Here is a 19,539-nt window from a genome sequence, read left to right as displayed (position 1 = left end):
TAAAAATATACCATATACAACTAATTCTGAATGAGCAACAGAAAAGCAGGCTGAGACAGATGGCCTACATCTGGGGAAAAGAGCAGACCTCACAGAAAAGGGTAAAGTACCAAAACCCTGATCCAGCGGGACTCAAGCCCTTCGCCCACCCCAGCTCACTGGCTGGAAGAAGAAAAACAGAGCAGGGAGGGCGCAAAGGTCTAGCACTGCTGAACACCCAGCCCTAGAGATCTGCTCTGGGAGCACGAACCTACATGACATGGTGCTCTGGAGATTAGTGGTGTTGGAAAGCTAAGACAGGCAGAATACTGGGAGAGACTGAGATTCCAGCCACTTGTGGAGAACAGGTATGCACAACTGGTTACTCTGGGGCAAAAGAAAGGAGGGCACTCCAAGAGACTTCCTAACAGTGAGAGGGCTGCTAAAGGGGCAAGGACTGCACAGAGCTTGCTGCTCAAGAGAAAGTACAGTGGACAACATTTTCCTGATGCACTCAGCCCAGTAGGATGGGAACTTTCAGGAGCTTCAGGTGCTCCATCCCCCTGGCTGGCAATGCAGCACCAAGGCCCCCAACCGCGATACGCAGCCTGCCACTCCTTCATCCCAGCTGGCACAAGCTTGCTAACCAGCTGCCCTGGCCATTGCACTAGGTCAACTACAGGACAGTCCTGCCTATGACAGCTACAAGGGCACAGCACAGACACTTTTCGCTGCGAGCTCGGACCACTGGCCTTGGCAGTGGAGGCAGGCACTCCAGCCGGGAGGCAGGAAAGACCTCTTTCCTCCTGGCAGACACCAGTGCCGCTTGACTGTGACCCCCGCCATCACTCCAGGGGCTGAGCAGCTCAAGACAGTAGAGCTTCCGCTCATTAGAGGGCACCACTTACACCAAGTTATTACACATATGAAACATCAAAAGAATCTGATATAAAACAAAATCCCACAAACACCAGAAAGAGTGCCAAGTGAAACTGAACTCACCAATCCCTGAAAAAGATTTCAAAATAAGAATCATAAACATGCTCATGGAGCTACAGAAAAATATTCAAGACTTCACGGAGGAATACAAGAAAGAGGTAGAAACTTTGAAAAATACAGTACCTGAAATGAAACATGATGGAAGAATTTAAAAGCAGATTAGATTAAGCAGAGGAGATGGTAAATGAAACAGAAATTAGAGAATAGGAATACAAAGAAGCTGAGGGAGAGAAAGAAAAAAGGATCTTAAGGAATGAAAGAATCCAAAGAGAACTGTATGACCAATAAAGGGAACAATATTTGCATTTATAGGGGTATCAGAAGAAGAAGAGGGAGAAAAAGGGATAGGTGTCTTTGAAGAGGTAATTGCTGAAAACTTCCCCAGTCTAGGGAAGGACATAGTCTCTCAGGCCATGAAGGTTCATAGATCTCCCAACAGAAGGAACCCAAGGAGGACAACACCAAGACATATAATAATTAAAATGGCAAAGATCAAGGATAAGGACAGTCTATTAAAAGCAGCCAGAGAGAGAAAAAAAATCACACACAAAGGAAAACCCATCAGGCTATCACCAGACTTCTCAGCAGAAACTTTACAGGCCAGAAGGGAGTGGCATGATATATCTAAGACAGTGAAGCAGAAGGGCCTCAAACCAAGAATACTCTACCTGGCAAGATTATCATTTAAATTTGAAGGAGGGATTAAATGATTTCCAGATAAGTAAAAGTTGAGAGAATTTACCTCCCAAACCACCTCTACAGTGTATTTTGGAGGGACTGCTATAGATGGACATGTTCCTAAGGCTAAATAGCTGTCACCAGAGAAAATAAAACTACAATAAAGCAAGTAGACAAATTAACTACTAAGCAAATGCAAAATTTAATCAACTACCTCCAAAAGTCAGTCAAGGAATACACAGTGAGTACAGAATATGACACCTAATATATAAAGAATGTAGGAGGAAGAAAAAGGAGGAAAAAAACCCTTTAGATTGTGTTTGTAATAGGCTACTGAGTTAAGTTAGACCAATAATCACCCTAAATGTAAATGGTCTGAATGCACCAATCAAAAGACATAGAGTCACTGAATGAATACAAAAACAAGACTCGTCTATATGCTGCCTAAAAGAGACTTACTTCAAACCCAAAGACATATACAGACTAAAAGTGAAGGAATGGGAAAAGATATTTCATGAAAATAATAGGGAGAAAAAAGCAGGAGTTGCAGTACTTGTATCAGACAAAATAGACTTCAAAACAAATAAAATAACAAAAGACAAAGAAGGACATTACATAATGATAAAGGGCTCAGTCCAACAAGAGGATATAACCATTATAAATATCTATGCACCCAACACAGGAGCACCTACATATGTGAAACAAATATTAACAGAATTCAAGGGGGAAATAGAATGCACTGCATTCATTTTAGGAGACTTCAACACTCCACTCACTCTGAAGAAAAGATCAACCAGACAGAAAATAAGTAAGGAGACAGAGGCACTGAACAACACATTAGAAGAGATGGACTGGATAGACATCTACAGAACACTCCACCCAAAAGCAGCAGGATACACATTCTTCTCAAGTGTACATGGAACATTTTCAAGAACACATCATATACTAGGCCACAAAAAGAGCCTCAGTAAATTCAGAAGGATTGAAATTGTACCAACGAGCTTCTCAGACCACAAAGATATGAAACTAGAAATAAATTATGCAAAGAAAACAAAAAAGCCCACAAACACATGGAGGCTTAACAACATGCTCCTGAATAATCAATGGATCAATGACCAAATAAAAATAGAGATCAAGCAATATATGGAGACAAATGAAAACAATAATTCAACACCACAAAAATCTGTGGGATACAGCAAAGGCCGTGCTAAGAGGGAAGTATATTGTAATACAGGCTTACCTCAAGAAAGAAGAACAATCCCATATGAACAGTCTAAACTCACAATTAATGAAACTAGAAAAAATAAGAACAAATGAGGCCCAAAGTCAGTGGAAGGAAGGACATAATAAAAATCAGAGCATAAATAAATAAAATTGAGAAAAATAAAACAATAGAAAGAATCAATGAAAGCAGGAGCTGGTTCTTTGAGAAAATAAACAAAATAGATAAACCCCTAGTCAGACTTATGAAGAAAAAAAGAGAGTCTACACACATAAACAGAATCAGAAATGAGAAAGGAAAAATCACTATAGACACCACAGAAATACAAAGAATTATTAGAGAATACTATGAAAAATTATATGCTAATAAACTGGATAATCTAGAAGAAATGGACAACTTTCTAGAAAAATACAACCTTCCAAGGCTGACCCAGGAAGAAACAAAATCTGAACAGACCAGTTACCAGCAACAAAACTGAATTGGTAATCAAAAACTACCTAAGAACAAAACTCCTGGACCAGATGGTTTCATCAGCTGAATTTCACCAAACATTTAGTAAAGACCTAATACCCATCCTCCTTAAAGTTTTCCAAAAAGTAGAAGAGGGAATAATACTTCCAAACTCATTCTATGAGGCCAACATCACTCTAATACCAAAACCAGGCAAAGACACCACAAAAAAAGAAAATTACAGACCAATATCCCCTATGAACACAGATGCAAAAATACTCAACGAAGTATTAGCAAACCGCATTCAAAAATACATCAAAAAGATCATCCATCACAATTAAGTAGGATTTATTCCAGGGATGCAAGGATGGTATTTGAAAATCCTTCAACATCATGCACCACACCAACAAAAAGGACGAAAATCACATGATCATCTCCATAGATGCTGAAAAAGTATTTGACAAAATTCAACATCTATTCATGATAAAAACTCTCAACAAAATGGATATAGAGGGCAAGTACCTCAACATAATAAAGGCCATATATGACAAACCCACAGCCAACGTCATACTTAACAGTGAAAAGCTTAACTTTTCCGTTAAGATTGCAAACAAGACAAGGATGTCCACTATCCCCACTTTTATTCAACATAGTATTGGAGGTCCTAGCCACAGCAATCAGACAACACAAAGAAATAAAAGGCATCTAGATTGGCAAGGAAGAAGTTAAACTGTCCCTGTTTGCAGATGACATGATATTGTACATAACAAACCCTGAAGAATCCACTCCAAAACTACTAGATCTAATATCTGAATTCTGCAAAGTTGCAGGATACAAAATTAATACACAGAATCTGTTACATTCCTATACACTAACAGTGAACTAGCAGAGAGAGAAATCAGGAAAATAATTCCATTCACAGTTGCATCAAAAAGAATAAAATACCTAGGAATAAACTTAACCAAGGAAGTGAAAGACCAATACTCTGAAAACTACAAGACACTCATGAGAGAAATTAAAGAAGATACCAATAAATGGAAACACATGCCATGCTCAAGGATACAAAGAATTAATATTGTCAAAATGGCCATCCTGCCTAAAGCAATCTACAGATTCAATGCAATTCCTATCAAAATACCAACAGCATTCTACAACGAACTAGAGAAAATCATCCTAAAATTCATATGGAACCACAAAAGACCTCAAATAGCCAAAGCAATTCTGAGAAGGAAGAATAAAGCAGGGGGAATTACGCTCCCCAACTTCAAGCTCTACTACAAAGCCACAGTAAATCAAGACAATTTGGTACTGGCACAAGAACAGACCCATAGTCCAATGGAACAGACTAGAGAGCCCTGATATAAACCCAACCATATATTATGGTCAATTAATATATGATAAAGGAGCCATGGACTTACAATGGGGAAATGACAGCCTCTTCAACAGCTGGTGTTGGCAAAACTGGACAGCTACATGCAAGAGAATGAAACTGGATTATTGTTTAACCCCATACACAAAAGTAAACTTGAAATGGATTAAAGACTTGAATGTAAGTCATAAAACCATAAAACTCTTAGAAGACAACATAGGCAAACATCTCCTGAATATATAAACATGAGCAACTTATTCCTGAACGCATCTCCTTGAGAAAGGGAAACAAAAGCAAAAATGAACTCATGGGATTACATCAAACTAAAAAATTTTTATATGGCAAAGGACATCATCAACAAAACAAAAAGGCATTCTACAGTATGGGAGAATGTATTTGTAAATGACATATCCCACGAGGGGTTAAAATCCAAAATATATAAAGAACATACACACCTGAACACCCAAAAAGCAAATAACCCAATTAACAAATGGGCAGAGGATATGAAGAGACAGTTCTCCAAAGAAGAAATTCAGATGGCCAACAGACACATGAAAAGATGCACCACATCACTAATCATCAGGGAAATGCAAATTAAAACAATGAGGTATCACCTCACACCAGTAAGGATGGTCAGCATCGAAAAGACTAAGAACAACAAATGCTGGCAAGGATGCAGAGAAAGGGGAACCCTCCTACACTGCTGGTGGGAATGTAAACTAGTTCAACCATTGTGGAAAGCAATATGGAGGTTCCTCAAAAAGCTCAAAATAGAAATACCATTTGACCCCGGAATCCCACTTGGAATATACCCAAAGAATACAACTTCTCAGATTCAAAAAGACATAAGCACCCCTATGTTTATCGCAGCACTTTTTACAATAGCCAAAATATGGAAGCAACCTAAGTGTCCATCTGTAAATGAATGGATAAAGAAGATGTGGTACATATACACAATGGAATACTATTCAGCCATAAGAAAGAAACAAATCCTACCATTTGCAACAACATGGATGGAGCTGGAGGACATTATGCTCAGTGAAATAAGCCAGGTGGAGAAAGACAAATGCCAAATGATTTCCCTCATTTGTGGAGTATAACAAGGAAGCAAAACTGAAGGAACAAAATGGCAGCAGACTCAGAGACTCCAAGAATGAACTAGTGGTTACCAAAGGGGAGGGGTGTGGGAGGGTAGGTGGGGAGGGAGGGAGAAGGGGACTGAGGGGTATTATGTTTAGTACATATGGTGTGGGAGATCACGGGAAGAACAGTGTAGACCTCTGTCATCTTGTTGCACTGATGGACAGTGACTGCATTGGGGTGTGGGGTGGGGACTTGATAATGTGGATAAATGTAGTAACCACATTGTTTTTTCATGTGAAACCTTCATAAGAGTGTATATCAATCATACCTTAAAAAAAAAAAACACCTTAAAGAATCCACCCCAAAACTACAACTAATAACTGAATTCAGCAAAGTTCCAGGATACAAAATCAATACACAGAATTCTGTTGCATTCCTATATACCAACAACAAAATAGGAGAAGGAGAAATCAGGGAAAGAACTCCATTCACAGTTGCATCAAAAAGAATAAAATACCTAGGAATAAACCTAACCAAAGGAGTGAAAGACCTATGCCCTGAAAAACTACAAGACACTCACAAGAGAAATTAAAGAAGACAAAAATAAATGGAAATGCACCCCATGCTCATAGATAGGAAGAATTAATATTGTCAAAATGGCCATCCTGCCTAAAGCAATCTATAGATTCAGTGCAATTCCTATCAAAATACCAATGGCATTCTTCAACAAACTAGAGAAAATCATTCTAAAATTCATATGGAACCACAAAAGACCCTGAATAGCCAAAGCAATCCTGAGAAGGAAGAATAAAGCTGGGGGGAGTATGCTCCCAATTTCAAGTTTTTCTACAAAGCCACAGTAATCTAGACAATTTGGTACTGGCACAATAACAGATCCATAGATAATGGAACAAAATAGAGAGCCCAGATATAAACCCAATCAGATTTGGTCAATTAACATATGAAAAAGGAGCCATGGACTTACAATGGGGAAATGACAGCCTCTTCAACAACTGGTATTGGCAAAACTGGACAGCTACATGTAAGAGAACGAAGCAGGATTATTGTCTAACTCCATACACAAAAGTAAACTCGAAATGGATCAAAGATCTGAATGTAAGTCATGAAACCATAAAACTCTTAGAAGAAAACATAGGTAAAAACCTCTTGAATATAAACATGAGCAACTTTTTCCTGAGCACATCTCCTCAGGCAAGGGAGACAAAAGCAAAAATGAACAAATGCAACGACATCAAACTAAAAAGCTTCTGTACAGCGAAGGACACCATCAGTAGAACAAAAAGGCATCCTACAATATGGGAGAATATATTCGTAGACGACATATCCAACGAGGAGTTAACATCCAAAATATATAAAGAACTCATACACCGCAACACCCAAAAAGCAAAAATCCCAATTAAAAAATGGGTGGAGGATATGAACAGACACTTCTCCAAAGAAGAAATTCAGATGGCCAGCACGCACATGAAAAGATGCTCCACATCACTAATTATTAGGGAAATGCAAATTAAAACCACAATGAGGTATTACCTCACACCAGTTAGGATGGCCAACATAGAAAAGACTAGGAACAACAAATGCTGGCAAGGATGAGGAGAATAGGGAACCCTCCTACACTGTTGGTGGGAATGTAAATTAATTCAACCATTGTGGAAAGCAATATGGAGGTCCCTCAAAAAACTAAACACAGAAATTACCATTTGACCCAGGAATTCCACTCACTCTCAGGAATTTACCCAAAGAAAACAAGATCCCTGATTCAAAAGACATATGCACCCCTATGTTTATCACAGCACTATTTACAATAGCCAAGATATGGAAGCAACCTAAGTGTCCATCAATAGATGAATAGATAAAGAAGAGGCACATATACACAATGGAATATTATTCAGCCATAAGAAGAAAACAAATCCTACCATTTGCAGGATGGAGGTAGAGGGTATTATGCTCAGTGAAATAAGCCAAGCAGAGAATGATATGTACCAAATGATTTCCCTCATTTGTGGAGTATAACAATGAAGCAAAACTGAAGGAACAAAACAGCAGCAGACTCAGACTCCAAGAAGGAACTAGCAATTACCAAAGGAGAAGGGGTATGGGAGGGTGGGTGGGGAGGGAGGGAGAAGGGGATTGAGGGGTATTATGATTGGCATACATGGTGTGGGGGGGGGCCACGGGGAAGACAGTGCAGCACACAGAAGACAAGTAGTGACTCTGTGGCATATTACTATGCTGATGCACAGTGACTGCAATGGGGTGTCGGAGGGACTTGATAATATAGATGAATGCAGTAAACACAATGATTTTCATGTGAAACCTTCATAAGAGTGTGTATCAATGATACCTTAATCAAAAAATTAAATAAATAAATGAAGTCTTTGTTCCATAAAAAATAAATAATAGTAGTAGTATAGAGATCTCTAATATATTTTGCCTAGTTTCCCCTGATGGTCCAGCTTTTATAAAATCATAGCACAACACAATCAGAGTATGTGCTCATTTGCATGGGTGTGTATATTAAGTTCTATGCAGTTTTCTCACAGGTAAATTCTGCCATTGCCACAACCAAGATACTGACTAAATATCCAACACCATGGGGATCCCTAGGGCCTGGTGCCAGCTTCAGCAAACCCACTCCTCTACCCCGGCAGCCACTAAAGCATCCTCCCTAACAGTCTCTCATTTCAGAAATCGTATGCAAGTATGACTGGCTTTTGCATCTAGCATAATTCCCTGAAGATCATCTAGGTTGCAGTAAGTATCAATAGCTCTCCCCATTTTATTGCCAAGTAGATTCAACAATACAGATATCTTTGTTTGACCATAAGTTCTCATTTCTCTGGGATAGAAGTGCAATAGTTGCTGTTTTTTTTTAAACTGAGTTGCTGAGTTGCATGTTTAATTTTTATAGAAGCTGAACGATTCTACATTCCCACCAGCAATGTATAACTCACCCAGGTTATCTTTGTCAGCATTTGGTGGTATTATTTTAACCATTTTGATGGTGAAGTAATTTTTAAATTTATCTTTTTATTACAGACTGTAATAAAGACTGTATTAAGTCTGACAGAAAAATTATATGGATGGCAATAACTTTGAAAGTGTTGAGACATGCTTTATGATTTTTGAAAATGTATTTGTTCCATCCACATGCTTAGATGAAGTTGCAATACATTGTTCAAAACTTCACTATCATTTTTTGTCCCCTTAACCATCAATAACTGAGAAAGCTAACTGCCCAATACATCTTTTATTTTCAAGTCTTTTTGCATATTTTAGGTGTGGTTCTTGTAAGGATTAGATAATTGTATTGTTTTCTTTCCTTTACAGTCAATTTCTTATTTCCTGTCTTTTAGCAGGAAAATTTAGTCCATTCACTTTTATTGTTATTACTTCTATTTTTGACATATTTGGTTGGATATGTCTTCCCTTTTCTAAGTTCTTTCCTTTTTTCCCCTCAGCCTTATTGGGGTATAGAGGACACGTTTTTTCTCCTTTCCCTGAGCTGTATTTTTTGTTGGATGGTTGGATCGAACTTTGTATGTTGTTTGGATTTGTTTGTTGTTTTTATTCCTACTCCATTTTTTCCTATTGGTTTGGAATTTACAAACTATTTCTATTGTTTTAACGATTACTTTTTCTATTTTATCATACACATTTAACTTAACAAAGCACAAAGTGTGTCCAAATTTTAACCTCTTTTCCAAATATAAGGTCCTTAGAACCCTCTCTATTTTTTACAGTCGGTTTTACATGCATTGGTAGAATTGGTATTCTTGATACATCCCCCTCCTGACTTTCATTTAGTTTCATTTCTACCTTCTTATGCCCACACAGCAGACTTACATTAAGAGGCAGGACAAAATGAATAAGAGCTGGGGGTACAGCCTCTGACCCAGACTGCTTAGACTCAACTCCCAGCTCTGTCACTGCTCTAGGCCTGTTTCCTCAGCAGTAGAAGAGACAATAATAATACCTATGCAACAGTTCAGACCAAGAATTAAATAATCTATTATAGGTAAAACACTCAAAATAGTGCTTGGAAGGTAGCAGGTCCATATAGAGGTTAGCTCCCAGCATTATTATTTTATAGAGGTAATTTTTGTTTACACCAAGGATTCTCAACCTTGTCCCTACTGACATTTTGGGCTAGACAATTCTGTGTTGTGGGGGGCTGTCCTGTACACTTAAGATGTTTAGAAGCATCTCTGGTTCTACCTACTAGATGCCAGTAGCATCCCTGGAGTTGTGATAACCATAATGTCTCCAAATACATCAAATATCCCCAAGGGCACAAAACTAATAAGAATCACTGTTTTAGATTTACACACATAAATATAAATACCTTATATAAAAAATATTTCTACTATCTTATATGTAAAACGTTTCTTCCCCCATTTTACACCTGGCATCTTGGGAAGGACGGTCTGAGAGGTAAGAGGAAATAGCGAGCAAGGAAGAGTATGCTTAAGAAACCTTTCAGTGAAGGTCTCTTGGCTTTCTTTGCCCAAACTGTCTTTGCTTTCCCTAGTCCTCAGGAGCTTTCTGCTGGCACATGTCTGTGGTCAGCAGCTCTGCTCTCCGAGCTCTAACAACCTCCTGTGATCACCTCGACTCCATCCCTGAGTCTGCTGGGCCCACTTCCGGTTCCTTTACAGAAGCTGGCTCCAAGATACTCTTTTGGCCTTTGGTGCTCTGATGTTTCACAACAGACACAGACACCTTATTAAATTGCGAGGATCCATGGGGCTTTTCTCAGCTATCACCTCACATACTGTTGTGCTTCCATTCTCTCCATTTGGTCTTTTTATTGGATGTTAGTCAGACTTTCTGATTTTATCCTCCACATTTCCTGGTTTTTTTTTTTTATAATGGTAAGTATTTTTTTAAATTAAGGCATATACAGTAAAATGCACGAAGCTTAGGGTACAGCTCAGTGAGTTCTGACATGTATATACTCATGTAATCATCACCCAGATCAAGATACCTGGCATTGTTTTTTTTCTACTTCATCTCTCTCTCTCTCTCTCTCTCTCTCTCTCTCTCTCTCTCACACACACACACACACACACACCCATGGCAACCACCGATCTCTGTTTCTGTCAGTCTATTTGTTTTGTTAGTTTTGTTGTTTCTTAGATTTCACATACAAGTGAAATCACACAGTATTTGTCTTTCTCTGACTTATTTCACTTAACATAATATACACTAGGTCCATCCATTTATAGCAAGATTTTTTTTATGGCTGAGTAATATTCCACTGTATATCCATGCCACTTCTTCCTTTTCCATTCATCTATAGATGGACATATAGGAGGTTTCCATATCTTAGCTATTATAAATAATTCTGCAGTAAACACAGGGGTGCATGTATCTTTCCAATGTAGTGATTTTGTTTTCTCCAGGTAAATTCCAGAGGTAGAATTGCTGGGTTGTATGGTACTCCTATTTTCAGTTTTTTGAGGAACCTCCATACTGCTTTCCATACAGGCTGCAACAATTCACATTCCCACCAACAGCATACAAGGGTTAACTTTTCTCCACAACCTCACAAACATGTTATTTTTTTTCTTGTTGCTATCAGCCTCTTTGACTGGTGTTAGATGGTATTTCATTGTGGTTTTGATTTTATTTTTTATTATTTATAATAGTTTTTGTTTTGTCAATATAGAAAGATATTACAGAACCATTAGCTATATTCTCTATGATGCACTTTCATCCCTGTGGCTAGTTTATATTATGACTGAGCTTTTGTGTTTTGTGGTTTTGAGTTACATTTCCCTGATGATTAGCAATGGAGCATCTTTTCATGTGCTGCTGGCCATCTGTATGTCTTCTTTGGAAAAATGTCTATTCAGGTCCTCTGCCCATTTTTTAAATCAGTCTTTTGTTTTGGTGTTGAACTGTATGAGTTCTTTGTATTTTTGGATATTAGCCACTTACTAAGTACATCATTTGCAAATATATTTTCCCATTCTGTGGGTTGCCTTTTGTTTTTTGTTTTCCTTTGCTGTACAGGAACTTTTTAGTTTGATGTAATGCCACTTGTTTATTTTTGTCTTTGTTTCCCTCCCTGGGGAGACATATCCAGAAAAAAAATACTAATGCTGATGTTCAAGTTTACTGCCCTCTGCATTGGGGTGTGGGTGGGACTTGATAATATGGGTAAATGTAGTAACCACATTGTTTTTTCATGTGAAGCCTTCATAAGAGTGTATATCAATAATACCTTAATGGAAAAAAAAAAGTTTACTGCCTATATTATCTTCCAGGAGTTTTATGGTTCCAGGTCTGACATTTAGGTCTTTAATGAATTTTGAGTTTATTTTTGTGTATGTTTTAAGACAGTTATCCAGTTTTGCATGTAGCTGCCCTGTTTCCCCAACACCATTTTATCAAAGAGACTCTTCCCCATTGTATATTATTTCCTTTGTCATATATTAATTGACCATATCTGACCATATAAGTGTGGGTTTATTTTTGGGCTCCCTAGTGTGTTCACTGATGAATATATGTTTTTGTGCCAGTACTATACTGTTTTGATTACTGGAGCTTTGTAGTACAGTTTGAAATAAGGGCATGTGATATCCTGGGCTTTGTTCTTTCTCAAGACTGCTTCGGCTATTTGGGGTCTCCTGTGGTTCCATACAAATTTTAGGATTATTTGCTCTTGTTCTATTAATATCCTCCACATTTCTTACTCTCCTCTTTATTTTCCACATATTCTTCTCTGGGTTATATTCTAGGTAATTTCTTCAAGTACAGGCTTGTAATTCACAGATTCTTTCTTCAGCTATATCTAATCCACTACTTTTTCATCTATACTTTCTTCTTTCTTGCTCAACTTTAAATCCTGTTTCTACAATTTCTCCTTGGTTCATTTTCAAACCTGGTTGGTCACTCGTGGTGGTATCACAGTGCTTTTTCATTTGGAATTCCATCCTGTATTTCTTTAAGCACAGCAAGCCCGTATCTAGCAACTAAGTGTGCCGTCCTTGGATGTCTCCATGTCTGTTTATCATTTCCGGTCCTCCTCAGGCTGTCTGCTCCCTTTCATGCAGCTGCTCTGTGATTCCTGTTCACTGCTTGATCTTTATCTGCAATCCCACAGGCCTAAGGGGAGCATTCTCCTCACATCTGCCCTTACTTTGCGGGGAGCTGGGGGTGCCAAGGGCCCCAGCACAAATCCTGCTGGACAGTAGGATCCCAGGCTTGTTTTCTCCCATCTTGCAGTGGGCCAATGCATAGCAGGGCAAAGCACATCCCCTACCTTCTGCTGACCCAGCAACCCAAAATGCAGCCTGCCCAGGATCTAGTTACCTAGAGGCGGGGGGCTCCTCAGCCCTCAGTCTGCCCAACAGACAGAAATAGGGCTTACTTTTAAAGTCAATTTTATATGCACATGACATAAAACTCACTGAAGAACAAAATAATGAGTGAAAAGTAAATCTTGCTTCCAACCTGTAGCCCAGCCCCCAGCCTCATCCAGTCGGCAGTCTGTATCTCTTATGACTAACCTGGGTCCCCGGGACACTATCACGGTGTGCCTTGGATTGCCTTTTGAGGGCTCTGGCAATACCTCTTACCCAGCCCCTCCAGGGGCACTGCCTGAACCAGCCTTAATCACACAATGGTGTTAGAAGAATGTGTCAGAAAGGGACAGCAAACACCTGTTGGGCTGCAACACCTATTTTAGGTAGACCAGGCAGGGTGGGTCTCTGGCAGAGGCAGCAGTAGTACATGAAAGGAGAGAACTGCTTCAACCCACCCCTCATGCTATACAGGCAACCAGGACCCTTGGAAACTGAACACAGGATAGGGGCCAAGGTCACAACAGGGAGGGTGTGAGCTGGATACCAAAGCTTTGCCACTGAATTTCTAAGACACAGCCTTAGGAGTGAGAAGGCAAGACAAATCATGGGAGCATTCTAAATTCATGTATTTTCCAAGTGTTTTTTATAAAATATAAGTTTGCAATAAAAAAAATTCAACCAGTGCACCAGAGTATAATGTGAAAGGGTGCCAGAACCAGCACTCTTCTAGAGGCACTTCTGTAGGCTGCCCTGTGTACATGCCAGGTGTGCTGATATGACAAGAAGGGACCCAGGAGGTCAGGATGAAGAACCAAGCCAAGAGCCAAGAAAATTAAGATCTCAGAAGGAAGTGTGTGGCTGGGGATGGAGATTGGAGGACCCTGAATGAAGGCACACATGGCCTCTGAGAAGAGCAAGACGACCCTCATACAGGAAACCCAGCAGAGAATGGAGGGAGGGGAAGCACACAAGTGAGGCGTCCAGCTTTGATCCCCGCCCTAGGCCACAGCTGCCTCACAGGCAGAGCAGGGGCAGTGATACCGCCCTCTTCAGAGGGTCATGGTGAGGGATGTGAGTCAACAATCCATCGAGACACCATGACCCGTGCATGAGCATTCACGGCAGCTTTACTAGGGACAGCCAACGTCTGGAAACAAGCCAAATGACCTTCAAGGGCGAATGGATAAGTGAACTGGTGCACCCGGTCCGTGAAACACTACTCAGCAATGAACAGAACAAATCGCCGACACAACCTGGAGGATCTTGAGGACATTATGCTAAATAAAAAAGGCCGATATCAAAAAGCCAAACTTTGTATGATTCCTTTGATGTAACATTTGCAAAGAGACACAATCACAGAGGTGGACGACAGGTCAGCAGCTGCCATGTCTTAGGGTCAGAAGGAGGATGTAATTGAGCTTGTTGGTGGTGACAGACAGTTCCGCCTGCTGTCATGGTGATAGCTACTCAATTCCATGCTAAAATCTGAGGACCACAATGCATAAGCTAACACGCAAGAATGCAGGTAAAAACTGGTAATGGCTGAGTTACGTCTACCTGAGGTGATGGTATTGTCCCAGTGTGGGCTTCTCGGTTTAGACAAGGTACTAAGATACTATAACTAGGGCAGCTGGGTAAAGGGCACATGGGAAATCTATGCTATTCTGCAACTTCCTGGCACTTTCATTAAACTATTGTAAAAAGTATAAGTTAAAAAAAAAGTATAAGTTATATAAAGGGGGAAAAGTACTGAAATACTTTGCAGTACTGAAGTAGATTCCAAGTACTGCAAAAATGAGAATCTAAGTCCAACACGATGGGTTCTAGAAGAGGGAGGCCTGTGCCACAGCTCCACTCCTGGCCAGCGCAGCTGTGTGGGGGGCTGAGAGGCCACAATCTGGGGACGAGGGAAGTGCGAAGACCCAGGCATCTCCTCCAGGAGGTGAAGCCCAGTGGGTGTGGCTGCAAGCTGTACCCAGGACTGGCTAGGGCGCAAGGGCAGGCTCCCGGGACGGGGGCAGTCCAGAGGCTGTGGGATGCTCACAGTGCTGCTTCACGGCTGAGGACCCTGAGATATAACTGTTTCTAGTCTGGCTATACAGCACAACTCCTTGGATGGAGTACCAGGATACCTCAATCTCTTTCAAGCCCTCCAATCACACCCAGGGGTAGGAGGAGGGCTTTGGTATCACTTAACCCTTCTGGTAGCACAAAGAAGGCTTGGAGCTTTTTCTCTCCCTATAAAACAGAGATAAGACTGCAGAGCTGCTTGGAACTCCTTCAGGCTACTCTCTATACCATCCTAAGCAAAGGAATAAAATGTGCATGGTCTGCAAAGAAAGGGGCAGGTTCTCTGAGAAGCATGGTACTCACTCTGTGGAGTTGCTGTAGACACAACAGCCATGCCGTGGGGGGCCATCCCTGAGGTGCCAGGGGGTGGCTGCCCTGAGAGGGGCATTGGCTGTCCCATGGCGCCAAGGCTACCCATCCCACCCAGGGATTGTCCTGGGCCCCGAGAAGGCATGCCGATCCCAGCTGCTCCCGCAGCAGGTCCACCAGTCAGGCTCTGCAGTGCATTCATCGGGTCTGTGGGAACACAAGGGCACCATGTCTCAGGGAGGCACCCACTGACCCAGATGGGCTCCAGAGGCTGTGAGGCCTCACGGGACACACACTTCTTCCCACCTCCAGGCCCGACTCCCTCCAAGCCCCAGACAGTGAGACGCCAGAGTCCTGGGAGCCCCTCAAACCCCAGCGCAACTGCTGTTACTCCCCAGGGCCAGCACAGCAGGTGCGTCTGTCACTGCTCCGGGATCATGAGCCCTCCTGGGCAGGGACCATGCCCCACTCCCTTGGCTGGTCAGTGCCGGGGTCCTGACACTGAGGAACAAACAAGCCCTCAAGGGCAGGCAGGGCAGGCAGCAGGCCCCACCCCTCCTGGCTGTACACTCCTACTGCTGGGCGAGGCAGAGCTGGGGATGCTGAGGGCAACAAAGGACAGACGCCAGGCCCTTCTTTAAGAGTAAGCAAGAGTCTAGGGCCACAAATCTGGGGAAGGGTGTGTGTGTCTGGTGAGGGGTGGGTGGGCAGATGTTCTCCCAGGGAGGTTTCAAGTTTCCTTGCACACCAAAAGCCCACATAAATCTAAAACCTATGTAGGACCCGCTCCCCACCCCCCACCCCCAGAAGGTCTCAGAACAGAGCCCTGTACCCAGGGCCACCACAGCAAAAGAAGCTAAGACGGGCAGGAAGGGACCACAGAGCCAGGGGCACAACTAAGCTCACCAGGGAGAGGCAGGCCAGCTCAACGAGCAAGGCCATCACCTGAACAAGGGGCCTGAGGCTCTTGTCACAACAGTGTAGATTCATGACTAACGGCTACCTGCAGATAGGTGTGGCCACGCCAGCGCACCTTACACAGAATTGGGTGCCCAAGGACCCTATATTCCAGTACCAAGAACCCAGACATGTTCTTGGGTTCTTTCTCCCACGCAGCCCTGGCTGGCTGAGTATCAGAGCGTATGACGAGACACCCCTGCGGGGACATGAAGCCCGCACAGGCGGGTGCAGCCAGCCGGGCCGAGGCAAGCACAGGCACTCAGCACGTGGAGCTCTGCTGCCCATGGGAAGACAGACAACACGCCAGGCTGCTCCCTTCCCAACTGGCATCTTGGATCTGCTAAACCCCTTCACTGGCCACTTAGTCAGTGAGACCAGGGCTGAATCAACAGGCTACGCATGTGATAAATCCTTGAAATCAAAAAAGAAAAAAAGAGAAAAATGATAATTCTTAAATTGCTAAGAAACGCTAAAATTGCTTAAGAAAGTGAATTTTCAGCCATTCTCTAAGAGATTTTACTACATATTATTATACTGAATATATCATAAGACTTCTCTCCTGGAGAGCTCATCATTTTATGTCTTGATAATTGTGTGAGCTTTATCATCTTTTTACAGGGCAAAAACAGCATCTGAGTGGAACGGGCTGGGACAGTATCATCTGAATGTCTGGTCAGCCAGGAAGAGGAAGGACAGAGGAGAGGCTGGGTGTGGCCCTGCATTCCCACACCAGCCAGAGTTCTTTCTGCAAACTTTCTCCTTTAGGAACAGTCTGACTCCAGGCACACACACTGTCCACAATCCCCTTCCTACCACCACCCCAAGCCCCAGGTTGGGAGAAACTTTAATTTAAAAAGGAAAATCTCTTACCACTGACAGAAGCTTGAGATTTCTTGTTATCTATATAAAAACAAAAAAAACCCCAAAGTAAACAAAGTTTTACATAACCGCATATCTCAGTCAGCTTTGACAGCTCTGTAGGCATAAGTGCAGAGGTCATTGACTAAAACTGAGCTGACCCTGCCTAGAAACTAGATGAAACACCCCAGAACTGCCATGAGCGTGCCTCTGCCCCACTGCTGGCAGCACTGACATGCGTGGGAGTCTGCGCGAAGAGGGTGCACAACCCCCACGGTCAACCCCAGGTCTGACCCAGGGGACCAGCGCCCCGGGCGGAGGCTTGCTCTGGGCCTCCTCTGGCGCTCCTTCCCTCCCAGGTCCAGGGCTTTGGCTTGGCTGCGTGACAAGAGCACCACAGGGACGGTGCTGAGAACACCACACCACCCCCACTTTCAGCTCCTGCTGGTGAGGCAGCCCTTTTCTAGACAGACATCTTCGTTTTCTAGCTGAGGAAACCGGTCTGCCCAAGGCTGGGCAGGAGGCAGACCCAGCGGCCCAGCCCTGGAGGGGACAGCCGCACTGCTCCCCTGACAAGCCAGTGAGCTGACTATGCGCACCCCTGGTCCACAGGGCCAATGCGTGCTGCCGTGGCAGGGCTGCCTCCCCGGCAGGCCTGCCGAGCAGGGACAGGGAGAGCCTCTCTCCAGGAGGAACAAGGGTGTCTCATCCAGGCTGCTCATTTCCCAGGCTCCGGGGTCCAGCTCCTCTTGCTCCAAGCAAGCACCGCAAGACCTTCCCGAACATAGCAAAGGAAGTGAAATCAAGTGAAGTGCACCTTGCTGGCCATTATGGCAAAAGTTAATGTGGTAAGAAGGAAAACCTACTGGCCAGGCAGGGCCTTTGAGGTTCCCAGTGTCTCCCTCGGTCTGAGATCACTGACACCGAAGCTGCAGCAGCCTCTACGGCTGTGGGGGCCGCGACTGGGCCTGCCAAGCGCGCGCCCTGCAGACAGGCTGCATCCAGAGGAGTCCCTCTCCTGCCGACACACAGCTGCAGGCAAGTGGGAGGCGCTGCTGGTGAAGCCCCCGAGTTCCCCACCAGCCCGGTTCCCTTTAAAGACTGTGGCCATCTGGCAACACTGTCTACATGCTCATGAGGAACACACAGAAGACCACCAAGAGCCCTGACTCTGCGGCTCAACGACACAGTCACAGCTACTGCCAAGCCTGGCTGGCAGGAGCACAGCAGGACCCTGGGAGTCAGAGGAGGTGGACTGCAGCAGGGGCCAGACACCCTCACCAGGGCAGGGGGCTCAAGGGAGGACTTTGAAGTTGGCCTCAAAAGCTTCCAGCCTGACAGGAACATACAGTTAGGTCAGACTCCACAGTCAATACAACCAATTACTAGGGAAAGAAGTTTCTGTTCCAGGGTAAATGCTCCTTACTTAAGACATGCTTAGAGATAAAAACAACAGTCGTCTGCAAAAGGAGATTAAATGGACAAACAAAAACAGCAGTCCAGATTAGACCACCTGGAGGTTAATATTTCCATTATGCCAAAATTAGCATTTTTGAGGCTGAAGGATGTTGGGAAATAACGGAATCAAATGCAAAGCAATGAAGAATTTTCCCAGAAAGCAGGCGCTTTTACACATATTCTGACTCATATACTGCAGCCAAGAAAGCCTCCACCACTACGCAACAGGGCCATCCTCCTGCGGCCCTCACAGCCACCCAGAAATATAACGGTTTACTTACGAATGTCTCGAAAATGGATAATGAGCCTGGCCACGAGAGAAAGGTATTCGTCCTGAAAGTAAAAACAGAAAGCAGTTTAATCCCAGACGAAGCCGGGAAGCTGGGCGACACCCCTTCCCTGCCCCTCCCACTGCTGGGCCACGGTGCCGAGGGTTCTTCCTGAAAGGCAGCAGCTGAGGCCCACTCGCATGGACAGCGACGGCTCTGCCCCGCTCAGCCTCCACTGGAATCCATCTCAGAGAAAAGCTGTCACTGCTCAGCTACAGCCGGCCAACGAAAAGGCACAAAGAGACAAAATAACAGGAGGGGTACTAAGAGACTTCAAACCCTGCTCCTTCCACCCAGCTGCCGAAGCTCGCCTCAAGGCAGCTGGCCTGAGGTCACAGGGCAGGTCAGAGGCAGTCAGGGGCGGCCACGTTTGTGTCTGCACTATTTGCAGTGAAGTACTTTCGCTTTTAATACCCAGCCTGTTGCTTTTTCAGTGCTGAC

At 43.2% G+C, this 19,539-nt stretch overlaps 1 protein-coding gene across 15 annotated transcripts in view; it reads right to left on the bottom strand.

Moving 5' to 3' along the window:
* MED15 (mediator complex subunit 15) overlaps positions 1 to 19,539 on the bottom strand; it is a 70,962-nt gene that overhangs the window by 17,809 nt on the left and 33,614 nt on the right. For 14 of the 15 annotated variants that reach the window (XM_057491605.1, XM_057491615.1, XM_057491606.1 and 11 more), the window contains 3 exons: positions 19,051 to 19,102; positions 17,324 to 17,353; positions 15,488 to 15,700 (listed from right to left, as the gene is read on the bottom strand). In XM_057491605.1, coding sequence (XP_057347588.1) covers positions 15,488 to 15,700; positions 17,324 to 17,353; positions 19,051 to 19,102 — 295 coding nt within the window. The remainder of the gene's footprint in view (positions 1 to 15,487; positions 15,701 to 17,323; positions 17,354 to 19,050; positions 19,103 to 19,539) is intronic. The other variant, XM_057491607.1, reaches the window with a different exon arrangement.

The sequence above is a fragment of the Manis pentadactyla genome, chromosome 14, assembly GCF_030020395.1.
Source record: "Manis pentadactyla isolate mManPen7 chromosome 14, mManPen7.hap1, whole genome shotgun sequence".
NCBI lineage: Eukaryota > Metazoa > Chordata > Mammalia > Pholidota > Manidae > Manis > Manis pentadactyla.
Note: the sequence above shows the minus strand (reverse complement) of the source record. Positions and strands in the feature narration are given on the sequence as shown.